We start from the raw sequence: 17353 nt of genomic DNA, 5'->3' as shown, positions 1-17353 counted from the left end.
AACTTGTGGGGTCAGGTAATCCCCTTGCCTCAGCCTCCCTAGTAGTTGAAACTATAGGTGCCCACCACAACCCAGGGCTACTTTTTAGAGACAGGGGCTCACTCTTGCTCACGCTGGTTTGGAACACCTGACCTGAAGCAATCTCTCCACCTCGGCCTCCCAGAGTGCTAGAATGGCAGATGTGAGCCACCTCGCCTGGCTGCAATCGAGGAATCTTAACATCACAAACTAGAAAAATAGCTTTTTAGAAACATGTGGAAACTGAGGCAGCAATAGCCTAACACAGGGTTTCTCCTTGGCACTATTACTATTCAGAGCTGCGTAAGCTTTTGTCCCATACACTACAGAATGTATAGCGCCACCCTGGTGTCCGCTCACCAAGTGAGTGTTGTTAGTGTTGTAAGTGTTAGTTGAAGCCTCCTTTACAACTTTGCACAACTAAAAACATACCCAGACATTGCCAAATACCCTCAGAGGGTAAAACTTCCCTCAGTTCTGGCCTAGAAATCAACAAGTTGAAATTCAATTCTCCAAACCCAGATATAGCAGGAAGATGAGAGGGAAGATGGGAGGATGTAAAAAAGGGCATCCACTGTCCCCCCACCAGCTGCTTGACATGAGTAACACATTGGATCCCAGGGTAGTTGACAAGGGAGGAAGCAGGGGGATCTTTAGAATTCTGGGAAACTCAGTGAATACAAAGGAAGGGGACCATTATTCAAAATCTGCCTTCTCACCACTGATGCTAACGCAGTGTGCAGGAGGCAGAAGAATTTGGGGGAGAGGAAACGCAGAACAGTATTGAGAAGAGAGGTGACTGGTACTTAGGCAATAACGGAGCCTGTCAGAGTCAGGAGGTGGCTGTGCAGTCACAGTGTGCACCTTAGATGAGAGAGTTTTAGGGCACATCTTTTAGAAAGCATCTCTCATGGCTGTAGTCTCAGGGTTATGTTGTTTTCTTTTTCTTGAATTTAGGGATAAAAACTTGAAGCTTACTTCATAATCCATAAAAAGGATTTTAAGACAGAGTAAACATATTATTAAGTACCAAGGGATTAAAACTCATACAGGCATTTGTTTTGACTCTGCCACCCACCAGGTAACCTAATTGAATACTCCAATATTGAGAATACAAAGAGAAATAAAACACTTCTTGCAACACATGAAGTGAATTCCAACACGAGCAGTAAGTACTAGTCAGAAACAAAGTTCAGGAGGCTGTGCGGTGTCTCAGAGGGTCACCAACCATCCAGCCTCAGGATGGATTGGAAAGAGGTGACGCTCCACATGGGACTCAGGAGTCTGCAGGAGGAGAGGGAAGGTATTCAAGAGAGGACAGAAAGAGTGAGCGCTTAAAGGTGGGAAGTAGCCTGTGGTTTAGGAGACCATGAGCAGCTCCACATGGCTGGGCAAGGTAGGAAGTGCCCCCCCCCCCGGGGAGGGGGAGAGACAGGTAGTACCAGCTGCCAGCTGCAGGTACACTGTGCCTTCTTGCAAGGGCGGGATCAAAGGGAGTATCCTCTCGTGCTGGATGACGCCACTGCTGAACCACGCTAAACCCTTGTTCTCTACACTTTCCTGAAATTGGTTATCCGCTTTGATCTTAGTTTTTTTTTTTTGTTTTTATACAATAATGTTTTATCTTTGGAGAGAGAGAGGAAGGGAGAATTTTATCAGCCTGGGACACATCAATTAATTCTATTATCCTTGTTAGAAAACAACATTTCCATGAAATAAACAAAGTCAAACAGTCATCTGTGCTCTGTCCCCCAGTACCTGCGCTGACCAGTGGGGCAGCACCACCACGCAGAACACTGGAATTCCTTCTGGCCAGTCTAAACTGAAACATGCTGGAGGCAGGAAATACATACCACGTTTAAAGGCTTAGGACCAAAGAAAACAAATGAAAAATGGACTACAACATCCGCAGTCTGACAATTAAGTTCGTGAACTCATCCTAGAGGAAGTGCTAAATACCTCATTGCTGAGTCTCCTCACAGTCACATTCAAATTCCACCCCTTGGGAAGCTGTGCACTGATGCCAAAGCCTAGTCCACTCCTCAAAGCAATTTTGGAACTCTTTTCTTGAATGATCATCAGAGCTATTGTTATATTATCTTCAATGTCCTGAATATCATCAAAATACCTTTCTTTCGATATTTCCTTTATCTTTGAGAAAAGAAAAAAGTTGCTGGATCAGGTGAGTAGGGAGGGTGCTCCAGTACAACTGCTTGCTGGAGTTAAAAACTCCATCAGGGATCTAAATGTAGACCTGCCCTTGACCCTGCAATTCCTCTTCTAGGTATATATCCAAAGGACCAAAAATCATTTGGCAATAAAGGTATTTGCACCAGATTGTTCATTGCAGCTTAATTCATAATTGCCAAGTCATGGAAGAAGCCCAAGTGCCCATCGACCCATGAATGGATTAATAAATTATGGTATATGTATACCATGGAATACTATGCAGCATTAAAAAAATGGAGACTTTACCTCTTTTAAGTTTACATGGATGGAGCTGGAAAATATTCTTCTTAGTAAAGTATCTCAGGAATGGAAAAAAATATATCCAATGTACTCAGTACTACTGTGAAACCAATTTATAATCACTCACACTTGCATATGAAAAATGAAACACAACTATAGCCTAGAATGAAGGAGGAAAAGGGAGAGAGAAGGGAGGGGGTGGGTTGATAGAAGGAGGGTTGGTAGGGGGACCACACCTATGGAGCATATGGCAAGTACAAGTTGGATCTATCAGGTGTAGAGCATAAATGTCTTAATCCTATAATTGGGTAAAGGAGGTGAAGGCTATGCTGATTAGTAGCATGTAAGCACTCCAATTTGTACAAATAATCAACACATTGAATCCCATAATGGCATAAATGTACTTATGGTCTATGTGCAAATGACTTAATAAAAATAAATAAATAAATAAATAACACTCCATCACAGACAATGCCATGGGAGCTGGTGTGCTGTCATGATTCAAGAGTCATGATTTTCAGTTAAGATTTTCCTGTTTTTCTGTCAATGTTTACTTGGTCTGTTATGCTTCTCATAGTCAGCTGACAATTTTAACAGACAATTTGAAGAATTTTTGCCATGTTTTCACCGATTCTGCTCGTTACTGGCCGCTCCAACCTCTCTTTATTAGTGACACTTTCTCTCCCCTCTGAAGAGTAGGTTTAATCTGTTTATACTCTGTCGCTTTCTTCATGACATTGTTCCCATGAACTTGGAATAACACATCCCTGATTTTTCTTCCATTCTTGCCACGTTTAATTAGAAATTTATGAGTTTGTTTGCTAGTTTAATTTAATCTCAGACATTGTCGAAGCAGGACACAAAAGCAGGCAACAATAATGAACACCACTTGGCAGGACACCGCCACACACTGACATGAACACAGCCGAGAGACATTGACCCACCAAGGCTACGAAACCTTGCTCAGCTGTATGTACAGCGCTGCCAACAAAAGCACATGGTGGCAAGTTCACGAACTTAATTGTCAGATGTCTTGTCTTCATTTCTTACACTCATGTCATGTTGAAAGGACAATATTTTCGATATAATGGTAAATAAAATATACTATTTTAAGTGATTTCTTCTGCTGCTTTTTGCTTTTTTCACGGTAACTACCATATAAGCTTAAATTGCCTGTGCGGTTCACAACATGCTTCCATTCGACAATACTGTTTCTAACACCAGGACAGCCCTTTGTTTACCCGTGAGCTTATTCCTTTCTGTTACCATTGGAAATAGCCATTTAAATTAAAATGAAATATTCATAGATATCAACCAGAGCTCAATATGTAATGGTAGGAAGGATGTCATGAAGAATTGCTGGCTTTATCTTTTTCCTGGCTAAGTAAACAGTAGGCTACAGAACTGTGCTCACAACCACAGAATGTGAAAAAGGAACATTTTACGGCCTTGCACCAACAGTACAGCAAAGTTTGACATCTGTTGTCAGGGCTGTGCTTGCAAAGCCACCATGGAGGAAGTTGCTGTCTTCTTAATTGGCCCTGTGTCAGCAGACTGAGCTCTCAGCAGGTGGGGATGCTGGCCTGCTTTCCATAGTACAGTAGGAGCACTTCGATTCCATCAATAACCTAAACCTGACTTCCAGCAGCAGCGTCATGACAAAGGGAAGCAGTGACAAGGAAATACAATTAGTTTCTTGTCTCTCACAACACTATCAAAGGCATGTGTGCTAATGGCAGAAACGGAACCCATTTTTATGCATCTATTTATTTTAATGTAGTATCAAGAAGATTTGTGAGAACATAAGAATAGAGTCTCATAAACCTTTCACCTGGATTCCTTCCATAACACATTTGCTTTATTCACGTACATAGTGATTTTTTAAACCATTTAGGAATAAGTTGCCAAAACAATACCTTTTAATTCTATATATTTCAGTAGGTTTTGGCAAAGAAGAATGATCTTCTCCTCCATAACTATATTACATATTAAAAAATCAATAAATTAATATTAATGTATTCTACTATCTTCTCTATAGACATTCAAATTTTACCAGGTGTTCCAATAATGTCCTTACAGCAAGAAAAAACTTTCTGTTCCAAGATTAAATTTGGATCAAGTATTGCTTGGATCATCAAGTCTGTTTGTTCCCTTTATGATAGACTAACTCTTCACTCTTTCTGATGCCTTTTATGACTTTGTGACATTTAATAAGGAGGCCAGGTTTTTATATTATGTCCTTAGGTTATCTGGTGGTTCCTGTGATAAGGTTATTGCTTATAATTTTGTTTATCATTTCTAGCTAGAGTGTCATGGAAATCTTGCCGTATCCTTCTCAGAACCTCAAATCACTGGACATTGTCCCATCACTCACAAAACCATTTTTGCTACTTTGTTATGGGTATTTGCCAGGGTTCTTTTTCTCTTACAATTAATATATATCATATAGGTTAGTACTTTGAGACTATCTAAATATCCTGGTTTCAGGAGAAAGGAATGCTACCAGTGTTTGAGGTAATGTTTCATGAATTGTCTATTACCCAAGGAACAGAAAATCAGGATCATACCTGTGAAACAAAGAAAGCCACAAGGCAGGGGGAAAAGGCTAATTGGGAATTAAAGAAGGTGTTGAGTCATATCCAATAGGGCAGACGATAGACCTGCGGCCTGACCCATTGAGCAAATGAAAGCCCAATTGCTCTTGATTAATGTCTCTCCGTACGTCTGTCTTCATCCCCTCAGACAGTGAGTTAATTGGGATGGAAAATGAAAGCTTGAGAAAAAAGAAATTGCACCTACCTGGATAAGAGACAGATCCTCCAGCTGTAATCTGAAGAGGTAGTTTCTACAAAATACAAAAGAGAAAATTATTTTCAATAGATCCAAAAATGTTATGTGTATAAAGAATTCAAGAAAAAAGGAAAAAAAATTAGTAATGTTGGCTTCAAAAGCATCCTCCTGCAAAGAATATATTTAACACAGTTTTTCTTGGACTTCAGAGAACAAAGAGGCATTCAGTACATCAATAACTGTGGATCTGACATTGGTAAGAACCACCAATGGTGTGTGAGCGTGTGTGTGTGACTAAGGTAAGAGAAGGCTATTAGTTGGCTCTTTTGAGCTTTATGGAAGAAACACAAGGCATTCCATTCTGAAACTGAGTTAAACTGAGGATAACGTAAAACTGTTCTTCATGAGACTTTATTCTTACTCATCACTCACATCCACCATGTTTCATAATCAAACATTTTAAATTCAACCAGCGGTCTGACCATTAGAGTGCTTTATCTTTTGGGATGAATTCAGAGGATAGTAAGTTAGAAACATGACCTTGTCAGTCTACTCTCTAACAAACAGCTAACATCAAGAGTTTGAAAGAGTGAGCTCTGTGCCCAAGTGTAAAACAGGAAATTCGAGAAGAGAAAACTATCAATTTTTCAAAAAGGAAGGGGAAGAACAGTGAAATATGCAGAGCATAGGGGAAAATAAACACTAATATTGGTTACATTAGACTTTGAACTACATTGCGGTAGCTTTAGAAACAGCAAGGTAGCCTGTAGCTGAATTTGCAAGTGACCCCTTACCATTGTGTGGATAGGAATCTGGAGCAGCAGTGACCCAGAGAGGAGGGCAGAAAAAAGTCAGCCCAAATGGAAACAGTGTTGGCAGGAAGAAACTGGCACAGGATGAAAAGGGCCCCAAGACACAAATGGGCATAGGGAGGGATCTCCAAGAAGCCAAAGGTATTATTATAATGGGTTAGCCAAGGTTACTACTACAGCACTAAGACAAATGTTCCAGCATCAGTAAGAAACAAACAGATTATTTTCACAATTGTGGTAGGGACAGATATAGCCACTAAACATGATATCCCAGTAGAAGTGACAGATGGCAGCACAGCCAGCCCAGGGGGATTGTCCTAAGAAGACCAAGAAATAACTCTGGCTGTGTACAGAGTTAGGGAGAGTACAGCATCCTGGAGGCTGATGTTCAGTAGCACGTGGGCACACACAGCTGACCAGGAGTAGGGACCAGGTCCACACTTTGGGTAACCTCACGTAAAGCCATTGATCCCCCCAGCACTGGGATTTCTAACAAGCCCCCCCCAACTGTGGGTGCACCTCCACCTTGCACTAAGCCAAAATGGTTTCCGCCAAACTACAACAGCCTCTTCACCACACTCCCTCAGCCTGTCCAGTTCAACCTCTGATATACAGCAGAGAAGCTTCCAGAAGCACTGCTTGGCACAGGCCACTTTCCCGACAAAGTCATTTCAGGACAACGTCCTCCGTCTTTTGCTACACTTGACCCATCAGCCTCTGTGCAGAACCAGATTAAGCATGGCTTTGAGGGGATGGAATATCGCATATGGGTCTGTGTTTACGAAAATAGCATTGTGACAAGGCAAGGTTTCCCAACAGAAATGTAACCTCAAGGGGAAGGAACTCGAACTCAGTGCATGTGTGAAAGAGTGCGGTCAAGCTGATGAGGCCAGCACCCCTGGAAGCTGGCTAGCATTTAACGATTTGCCAAGCTCTCACCTGAGACACAAAACAGCACCCTCCCCTGTGGAAGTCAGAAACATACACACAGGTAGGGAGGTCTTTCAGCAGAGGAGCCTACGAGAGGCACCAGCAGCAACCACTGGCCATCGTGCACCCACTGCCTCTGTGAGCACCTCAGCTCCCTGTCTTCACAGCACTTTCTTCTTGGCTTCCTGGCTTCAGGATGTGCCCCTCCCACTATGGGACAGAGTATTAACTGGTGGTTAGGGACCTCTGAGCAAAAGCTGCAGCTGTCCCACCATCCGACCTTAAAAAGGAGGCTGAACCACCCTCTGCTTCCCTTTTTCTCATCTGCAAAATGGAGCTAATAATGAGACTACCCCCTAGGGTTGTGGTGAGGTTTAAGTCTAAGGAAAATACTAGAATGGTGTCTGACCCATTGTAAGTGCTCAATAATTGGTGGCAACTTCCAGTTAGTTATAAAAAATATTAAAATGTCATCAAGGCACACTGAAATTCTAACCATATTCTCCATTGTACAGGGAAAAAAAGAGTGGATCTGCCCCTCAGGAATTGTTGGTTAGAGCATAATCACCCTGCTTGTTCAACTATTAAGATTGCTGTTGGTAGGGATGGCAGCGGTGCTACTGGGGTTGTAGAAAAGTAGACAACCTTGTTATCTGTCATTGATCCTGAACCCAATCATCTAACTCTTTTCCAATCCACTGGTGATGTTAAGAAAGAGTTTTTGTGTAAATTTTCCAATAAAAGTTAACTATTAATATATTTGTTCATGAAACCTAAGAGTTTTCATGATTTCCCAAGGCCATCTGTCTTTCTCTCTCTCTCCTTCACTCTCTCTCTCTCATACTTACGTGTATACTTGTGTCCATGTGTGTTCACACTACAGTATTTACCTCTGGGAACTTTTGTGAAAAGAAGCTCTCATACACAAAGGAGGAACTGGAAGTGCCCACAGGCTACTGAGGAAAAAAGATGGAAGTACACAAGACAATTGGGAAGAAAAGTCCAAAACCTTCCCAGGTAGAGGGAGGTATAGAGATGAAAGGAGGTATAGAGATCTCTTCTGCAACTCCTGGTTCCAGCTTCCAGGTATTTTCCCCAGAAGAAGTCACTGGCTTCTGATGACCAATCTGCCACTCTCAGTCCACATTTCCAAGTTAACCTAAACCTTCTGACCATTAGCAATGGTCAGATCAATTCTCAAGTCCCCAGAGTCTGTCAAGGTGGCCCTCATCTCTGTGAACAATCCCAGTAGGATTCAGCTCTCCCTTCACCAAAAACCTGAGAACTAATAGGAGCCTCCCAGTGATCGCATCAGTAACAACAAATGAATATGGCAGAAACATTCAATAGGAGAAACAGAGCAGCAGAGAGCAGGGCCAAGCTCCCCAGCAAGGAGACTGCAGTTACTATAAGACCCCATCACCACCACCCCTACCATATGCCCAACACCCCAACAAGGAAGGAACACCATGGAAGATTTAAACTCCCCCTTTGGTTTGTATTTTTGGAGTCACAAGATACCTGTTGGTGAACTTTTTAAGCTCTTCTTAATTTTTTTTCAGCCTAAAAAGAAAAACACATACAATCAAGAATTCTAAAGTTAAGTTGTCAGTCAAGAGTATATATACTTCTCAATTTGTAGATGAGGAAAACTCTATGGATTAAGAGGTACAGTGGGACTAATCAAGGCTCTGAGGTTTCAAAGGAAGTCCCAAGATTAAAAACAAGCCTTCCAAATACTGGTGGCCCCTGTCTCATTGGCCTCACCAATTTGTCATTCAATGTCCCCTTCCCGATTTCACCTGCACTGAACATGCACATGGGCACACACAAATGATTTCATTTCTTCACTGTCCATTTATAACTTGGCAATGTAAGCCATAGTACTGCTAACAACCAACTTTTGAATTCAGGCAATCAATTCTCACTACTGTAACTGTGATCTGGCTGGGACTTGTGTCTTCAGGACATGAGGATGAGAACAGTTTGAGTCTACGGGTCTAGCTAACTAAATGGTATCCCTTTTCTTACTTGTTATTTGCCTGCCTGCACTTAATTTAAGAATGGCCCTATTTCTTCATTTATAAAATAAGAAATCTAGACTATAAAATATGTCAATGTGTTTAAATAGCACAAATTCCTAACAGGCTGTGGCCAAGTTTAAATATGTAGAATGCCCAATGCAGCTGGATGAGTAAGTGGTCATCTAACAAAAATCTTTTTATCATGAACAATTTCAGTGAATTCCTGGCAGTGCTTTTTCATGCACTTTTACTTTTGGTAGCTGAGTTAATTATTACAACATAATATTAAAGGAGACCTCAACATGTAAAATAATTAAAATAGTTCTTTGGTAGCATAAATTTATTTATAAGTACTTACAAAGAATATATATTTGCTAATCATAAAGTCAGTTCATGAAGCTCTCTGAAAAAATGTAAAACTAGGGTTATCAGAACTAGCTATAGTCTTGCATTTAATGTTTATATGCATGCCAGTTGATTGGTTTTAGTTTTGCTGCTGATTTTATTAGTTTGATTTTTTATGGCAGAGAGTTGGTTGGTGCTTTTAAGTACTGGGTGTCCCAAAGTCGCCCCTAAAGTTGCCATCCACAGGTAAAATGGGAAATTGCAGCTAAATGTACCTTTATTTACCCAATATTCATTATAAAATTGTATAAAGTATTTACAAAATATTCTGTATGTGTTGGCCAGATTTTTGTAAAATTTCGTAATGAATATTTTGTAAATGAAGGTACATTTAGATACAATTTCCCACTTCCCATATGCATGGTGACTTCAGGGACACCCTCTGTGTGTTTAATAAATGAGTATGGTCAATGCAAAACCCCAGCCATCAGTTTAAATGACTTGCTGGAACTTTCCATGTTAGGAATGTGCAGTGTTACGCATTTTAATACTAACTTTATCACAATTTTCAACATTTTTGAAATCTCCTAAAAGAAGAATCATAAATGAAACTTCTGCGTGATTCCCTAATCACCTCCCTGGAACCTAAGAACCTGAACAAATACATGGTGAATTCTCCTATTCTCAAACCCCTTCCCCTGAACTATTTGATTCTAAGTACAACTCTACATGCATTTCTGCTGTAAGAAAAATTCCAATCCAGGTGGCAACACCAGAGACCTGAAATCTCTCCAGACAGCTTGATCTATCACAGTTTAGGCCAGTGACCTATGAAGTGAAAGGTTACAAAATGAAAGAAAATCTTCTAAAGGGAATAAAAAATTGATATTCCCAGATGTGGGGTTACTCACACACTAAAGTAAGATCTATGGCACCCTGCGAGTGGCTGCCCTCTGGGGTATTACCGAAGAGGCAACCACTTCATCTTGTAATTGTGAGAGCACAGAGCAGGGTAAACAACGTATGTGAGGTTCACAAGAAAGGCCACCAACCTTTCCAATATGAAGGAATAATGCTCCTGGCTCCCAGCCAACCGGGAATGCTAACCAAATGTTGCACGTAGGGTCAGTTTCTCTAAGAGGATAATGCTTTGAACAACCCAAAGCATTTAAGTGTTCTCATTAATCTTCAAACACCCCTAGATGTAAATAGGTAGCAATAAGGAATACCGCCATTCTTCAGTAAAGAAAAGCAGTGGTACCAGAGGTTAAGAGATTAGATTCTCAGGCAGTATTAGTTGTACAGCTTAGGGGGGCAATTGTGCATTTCTGTCTTCTCCTCCCATTATGGACTACAAAGTGAGTTTGCCCAGGTGTGACAGTTCACTTTTACGACTATAGTCAGTAAAAATATGAGTTTTTCTTCCCTTGGCATGGATCTAGTATTTTTTTCCACATGTCTCGGAGTAAAATTTGACATTGAACATTCAAATGCAATAAACCCTATTCCTTTTAGGAGTAATAATATATGAGGAGTACACAGATCCAATAGACTGAATAATTTAAATCACAAAGCTATTAAATTTGGCACGTACGAAATGATAATATTGAAGCCCGTTCGTTCTTTCCCCACTAGACATCTGAGGAGGTTCTGCCCTCTTCACTGGAGTTTATTCTTATCGACTGTAGCATTGAATAACTCATTCCTGGGTCCCATCCCATCCCCCAGTGGTCTATTAGCAGCAAATCACTAAGCACAACAATATATTCTCCTAGGGAACAGTGGGGGTCTTAATAGATGAAGTTCATTTGTATCTTTACAGCATTAAAGAAAAGGTTGAGCCATCATGAGCATATTAACTAAATGGCTCATTTTATCTAGAGACGCTATAAAACTTAACTCTGACCTCCATAAATTATGAAAGACACAGGTGTTTTAAAATGGCATTCTCTTAGAATAACTCAATTGGTCTCTGATGAATATGACTATAAAATCAAAGAAAAAATTCTGAGTTCTTACTGAACATGTGAGTTAGAGGCTTCTTCTAACAGGAATAGGAGACAATAATTAAGGAGGGTAGACCTGCATTTTACACTAAGAGAAAATGCTGATAGGAAAGCAAGTAAGTCTACAAAAATGTTTTAACAGTGGCGACAGACACTTCTACTGTTGCTTAATAAAAGGTGAGACCAAGGCTGATCACGCAATAATCTGAAAACAAAACACACAGTGCCCACGAGCTACCACCACTTGGCTCAGTCTGAGAGCCGGTGTCAACGGAAACCCAGCCCCACTTGTGCCCTGAGCTTCCTTCTCTCCAAGTTTTTCCTTCTAACCCAGCGGTTCGCACCCTGTGGGGCACAACCCCTTTTTAACAATGAAAATACATCGGGGCATTAGGAAGGTTGCAATTTCCTTCTAACCCAGCGGTTCTCACCCTGTGGGATGTGACCCCTTTTTAACAATGAAAATACATCGGGGCATTAGGAAGGTTGAGAACCACTGTTCTAACCTAACTATAGTCCAGGTCTAACTGAGACAGAGCTTGAATAGTGACATCCAACACAATGCCCAAATTTTCAATGACATAGAGACTTAACGAAGATTAAAAGATATGTTTGTAACTTTGAATCTAGGGAAAATAGAAACTATATCCTTTAATACACAAAATGTTTTTATAAAGTTATTTTAATTATCTAAAATTTTAGTTAATATCTCAAATACATCAATAGCTTAAGGAATATAAAGATCTAATATAACCTTGTAGCCAGCTCACGTAGTTCACCAACCTATCTGTCATTGCAGTTTCCAAGACTTTAGGCTATGCTCCGGTCTGTAGGCAAATTCTAGGGGCTTTTATTTTTCTGTGGTTATAACCACCCTTAAAAAAAAAAAAAAAAAAAAACTCCTTTTCATGTGCTGATCTCACAGGCTTTTAAGAAGTTAATTAAATTTTAATACTGCAAAGCTGTTCCAAACAGCATAGTATTATATTTAAGTAGTTAGATCACCTTTAGATCACAGTTTTTGAATTTTTTTTATTTTGCTAAAATATTTTTTAAATCTGGTGGCAAATGTATAATACAGTCATGTGTTAGCTACCTCCTCAGTCAAAATTTTGCCTGCCCTCCTCAAAAATAGTAAAAATACGTTCTTAAGCTATATTTTTAAAATAATGCTCATTTAACTTTTGTTTTTGTTATAGGTGTATAGTACCCACTTTCCCACAATCGTATTAATTTATTTCATTCCTATCCCCAAAAGGGTATTTTAAGCCCGTTAAAATTCTTAGTCATTAGAAGTAAATTTCAAAGAACACACAAAAACCAAGATCACATCATTTTAATAGCATTCTTAGATTTTTAAATGCCATGGTTGAAAGGATAGCTTCTTATTATTTAGCAAGAACAAAGATGATCTTTTAATGGTGTACAATAATTAGGAACAATGCTGTTAGCAAATCTAAGGGATATAAAACAGAAAAAAACTTTTCCAACACGTCTATTTAGGGCAGAAGTTATTAATCAATATCGTTATCACTCTAATAATTTAAATTTCATTATGCTTTAAATATTCTTTGCAAATCTTTAAATGGTTTGAGGATTGCAGATGATGACTTATTGCTCTTAATTTAACTTGCAACTTCTGCTTTTGTGAGTCCATGGGGTATTGATTTGTTCATTTCCACTTTTTTCAGTTAACATAGATAACTTTTCATTTGGAAAAAAATGCCAATTGAATATTCCTATGATTCCTTTCTCCTCAGACTTTCTAAGAACATTCACCTTCCTAATTATCCTCATATACAATTATTTTTCTGGGTTATTTTCAGAGTTGGTAAAATCTGAGATTTTTTTCTCCTGTACCTTCAAGTAATCAAAATATTACAGCTCATTCTCCCATATGATCAATCCCAGCTACTGCTTTCCAGTCACATTTTCAGATCTTACTGACGTCACCCTTGCCTACAGCCACCCATTCTGTTAGCCATCAATCACCCTCACACAGCTCTGAACTGTTTCTCAAATCTGCCCTCTCATCTCCATTGCTACCACCACTGTCGCCCAAGTTTAAACACTCTCTGCTCTCTGTGGATCCAGAACTCCCAACTGCTGTCCCCACCTCTAAATTCTCCAAACTCTGGCACATTCTGCACACAGTATGGTGGCAGTATTTCCCTAATGCTAACCTGAGGATATAAACATGTAGGCTTAGAAATCTCCCAGCTCTGCAGTGCTGTTAGCAGAGATTTTAAAACTTGCCATACCTGCAGAGCTTCGGGAGCTTGACAAAACCAAAGATTCTGCCATTACTTCCAGTCTACTTGAGATGATGTGGGGAGAGGCCTAGACATCTGCACCCTGGAAAGGCCTCTAGGTCACTGTCGAGCCTGCCTCAGTTGGAATCACTTGTCCAGGGGCCTGAGCCCCAGCTCCCTTATCATCAAGCCTCACCTGGCACTCAGGGCCTCATCTATCATCACCAGCAGGCCCCCAGAATGAGCTCTTTGCTCCCCTATCAGAATCTCGGACTTTTCCCATCCAGCTCTCTCTTGCCTGCCAGATTCCTGAGGTGTCTCCAAGGACCCACTGGAAGAGGACCTTCCCAGAGTAGCATCTTCCGTCCCAAACAACCTTATTCCCTTAACTCTTCAGGCTGCCCTTGAAGAATTTAACGGCAAGTGCCCAGGTCCCATCCACTACGCCAGGAACAACAAAGTTTGTACTAAAGTGCCTGAAAAAGATACGTTGCCTTTGTGGTCTCTGTCCCAATTATGTGACTACAATGTTACCTTAAAAGTAGCTATGGAAGGAAGATGTGCCCATGAACGGATGTGGCTGTGGCCAATAAAGCTTTATTTACAAAAGCAGGAGGCCAACGCTGGGCTATCAGACCCTTGCACTGGCCTGTAAATTTTTATCAGGTGGAGAAGATGCTTCATCTTTGTTTCCCCTGTGCCTAAGATACTTCCTGGAATAAAGTAGTAGGTGTGATAAATATTTAATGAACGAAGAGTCCTGGCAGAATAACTATATGAACTTATAAATTCTGATAGATTCTATGTGAGACTGGACAGGAGAAAAGCTCTCAACACACGAAGTTGGCAGCACACACATAAAAGGAGACTTATATTCCCTTTTTTTGCCTCTTTCTGGGATACTGGGAGACTTTATTTATTTATTTACATATGCTGGTATCCCCTAGGGACTGGTTGCAGGATCTCCAAAATCTGTGATGCACAAGTCCCTAATACATAATAAACCGTGCAGTATTTGCATATGACCTGGCACTGCCTTATATATATTTTAAATTATCTCTTGATTATTTGTGATACCTAGTACAATGTGAATGCTACACAAATAATTGCTGTGTTGTTTTTATTACTATTATTGTGATTTTTGCACTTTTTTTGGTGTATTGTTCCCCCCAATATTTTAGATCTGAGGTTGGCTGCATCTGCAGATGTGAAGCCCAAGGAAGGCTGAGTGTTTTACTTATTCATTTATTTAAAAACAAAACAAAACAAAATCATTCTTCCAGGCTGCTCTTCTCCTAGCTCCAGAAGAAAATAAAACATAGATTTTTCTTTTTTACAATAGCAGAAGAAACACACAGTTAGAAGTGTTTCCCAAGAGGGTTCCCAGGCCACCAGTTTGTTAGGTGTACAGACTTTCCTGGGCCACCGAAACCCACAGAGCTGGGAGGAGCAGGCAGAGGAATCTGAATTTTGAATAAATGCCCCAGCTGGTACTTAGGAGCACTGATGTTTGGTGAATATTAGACCAGTGGTTCTCAACCTTCCTAATGCTGCCACCCTTTAATATAGTGCCTGTGGGTCACAACCCACAGGTTGAGAACCACTGTATTAAATAAAAGACAACAAAGCTGGCAGACAATATCTTTTTAATATAGATCAGGTTTATGAATAAAGTAGGGTAAAGAAGAAAGGAGAAAAGAGGCAGAAGAAACAGAAAGAGAAGTCAGGAGGTTCTTCCAAGACACACATGTGAGTCAGACCTGTCATGAGTAGGGTGACCAGATTTTAACATTTGTAAAGCAGGATGGGGGGGGCAGGGCAGGGTCTGACAACAATGCAAACTTTGATAAGCAGTTCTTGATAATCACTTCTCAACAATTATTTGTTATTATTACAGTTTAACATTATAAAATTAACAAAAATAATATAAAACTCATATTCTGGCGAAATAGCCACATGGCAGCCGAAAACCGCATATTCGCTTCCTGTTCTCCCGCCCATTCGTGCATTCTTTCCAAAAGTCAGGACTTTTTTAAAACGCCGCAGGACATGGGACACATTGTTTAAGAGCGGGACTGTCCTGCCAAAAGTGGACATCTGGTCACCCTAGTCATGAGAAGGAAAGGGACAGAGGGGAGGAGACACTTAACCCCAAAGTGGAGATTCAAACTAATTCCATGTGGAATGGGGGGGAGGGAAGAGAAGGGAGAAGAAGAGAGGAGGGGAGAGGAAGAGAGCCAAGGGGAGGAAGAGGAGGGAGGGAGAAGCATCAGGGATGGGAGGGAAAGAAGGAAGGAAGGAAGGAAGGGAGGGAGGAAGGAAGGGAGGGAGGGAGGGAAGGAGGGAGGGAGGAAATGAATGAAAAGCAGCATCCCTGTCCCCTTCCATCCCCAGCTGCTTGTCCTAAGCCATAATTAATGTAAACACAACTTCAACAGGAGCACTACCTCTGATCTCCTCACCCAGCAGGGGGGTACTACTGCTTTTTGGATTCACTCCTAATGGCTGATTTCAAGCCACTCAGCAGGCATTCCCTTTAATTGTGTAAACTCCACTAAAATATATCCTTTGGAGAAAAGGAGGAAGCATGGCTACTGGAAGCAGGATCACTGATTGCATAAACATCTCCAGTTTTCCTTTTAATTATATATGGTCTCCAACAGATTAATCCTAAGGTAAAACTTTAAAGTAAAAAGGGGAATTATAACCACTAAAAAGGAATGATATTGGCTTTTTTAAAGAAAGTAAATTTGATGTGAACCTAAATTTTACCTCCCCTTCTTTAGAACCAATGGCAAAGTCATTTTGAAAGAAGAAACTCATTTTAATTAAATAGAAGCCTGCCTGCTGTTTATTCAATGTGATCTTATGAGAATACATGCTTTGTTGAGATAATTGGGAGGCCATAAGCCTGAGAAATGTCCAAACTCAGCTCAGTGTAAACAGTAAAAAGAAACTGTTATCCAGCTTAACCAATCAAAAACTGCCAACTAACTTCCAACTAGAGACTTTCCACTTTAACCATCAATCTATTTTCTTTGTCTTGCTTCTTGGCAGAGCCTTAGAAGAGGATGGTCTCCTGCCAGGCCCCCTCCAGCAGACAGGAACTGCTGGTGGTCTGGGAGACCTGATTCCTGAATCACTGATGGCTCAGATAAACTCATTAAAAAGTTAATATGCAGACCTTTAACTTTTAAGGGTTTTGAATACTTCGAGCAAATTGACCCCCAGCATAATAAAAGCAAATTAATCTTTCCTTTTTTATCCTTAGTTTTATAGATTCAAACCAGGAGCAAAACAAATGGTTCAAAATAATAAAATAAAACTTTTCACTGAATCTGTTTGTTGTGACAATGAAGGAGACTAAGCCCTACCTATGAAGCACCCAGCTTTAATTTTTTTTTTTTTTTAGTAACAAACAGGCTGATCAAAAATATAGACTATTTGTTGTACAGACGTATGTACAGAAATATGTTCTGATATCTAGAAACACTGTCGCAGTGGGTCAGGAATGCTATGCAAGGTATTCAGGCAAGTATGGGCTGGTGCTTAGGGTCAGTTGTGCAAGGTGTACAGGTATGGGCTGGCACTTCGGATCAGGTGTGTGAGGTGTACAGGTGTGGGCTGGTACATCAGGTCAGATGCGCCAGGTATACAGGTGTGGGCTGGTACATCAGGTCAGATGCGCCAGGTATACAGGTGTGGGC

The 17353-nt window shown here is 40.5% G+C and overlaps 1 protein-coding gene across 1 annotated transcript in view; it reads right to left on the bottom strand.

Annotated features, from left to right (window-relative positions):
* Positions 1-17353, bottom strand: part of SEMA5A (semaphorin 5A) — a 340395-nt gene that overhangs the window by 222848 nt on the left and 100194 nt on the right. Inside the window, exon 4 of the mRNA XM_023513080.1 lies at positions 5287-5332. Within this exon, the coding sequence (XP_023368848.1) occupies positions 5287-5332 (46 nt within the window). The remainder of the gene's footprint in view (positions 1-5286; positions 5333-17353) is intronic.

Source organism: Otolemur garnettii, unplaced genomic scaffold (assembly GCF_000181295.1).
Source record: "Otolemur garnettii isolate 467f Iridium unplaced genomic scaffold, OtoGar3 scaffold00033, whole genome shotgun sequence".
In the NCBI taxonomy this organism is placed as follows: domain Eukaryota; kingdom Metazoa; phylum Chordata; class Mammalia; order Primates; family Galagidae; genus Otolemur; species Otolemur garnettii.
This window is presented reverse-complemented; position numbering and strand designations above follow the sequence as displayed.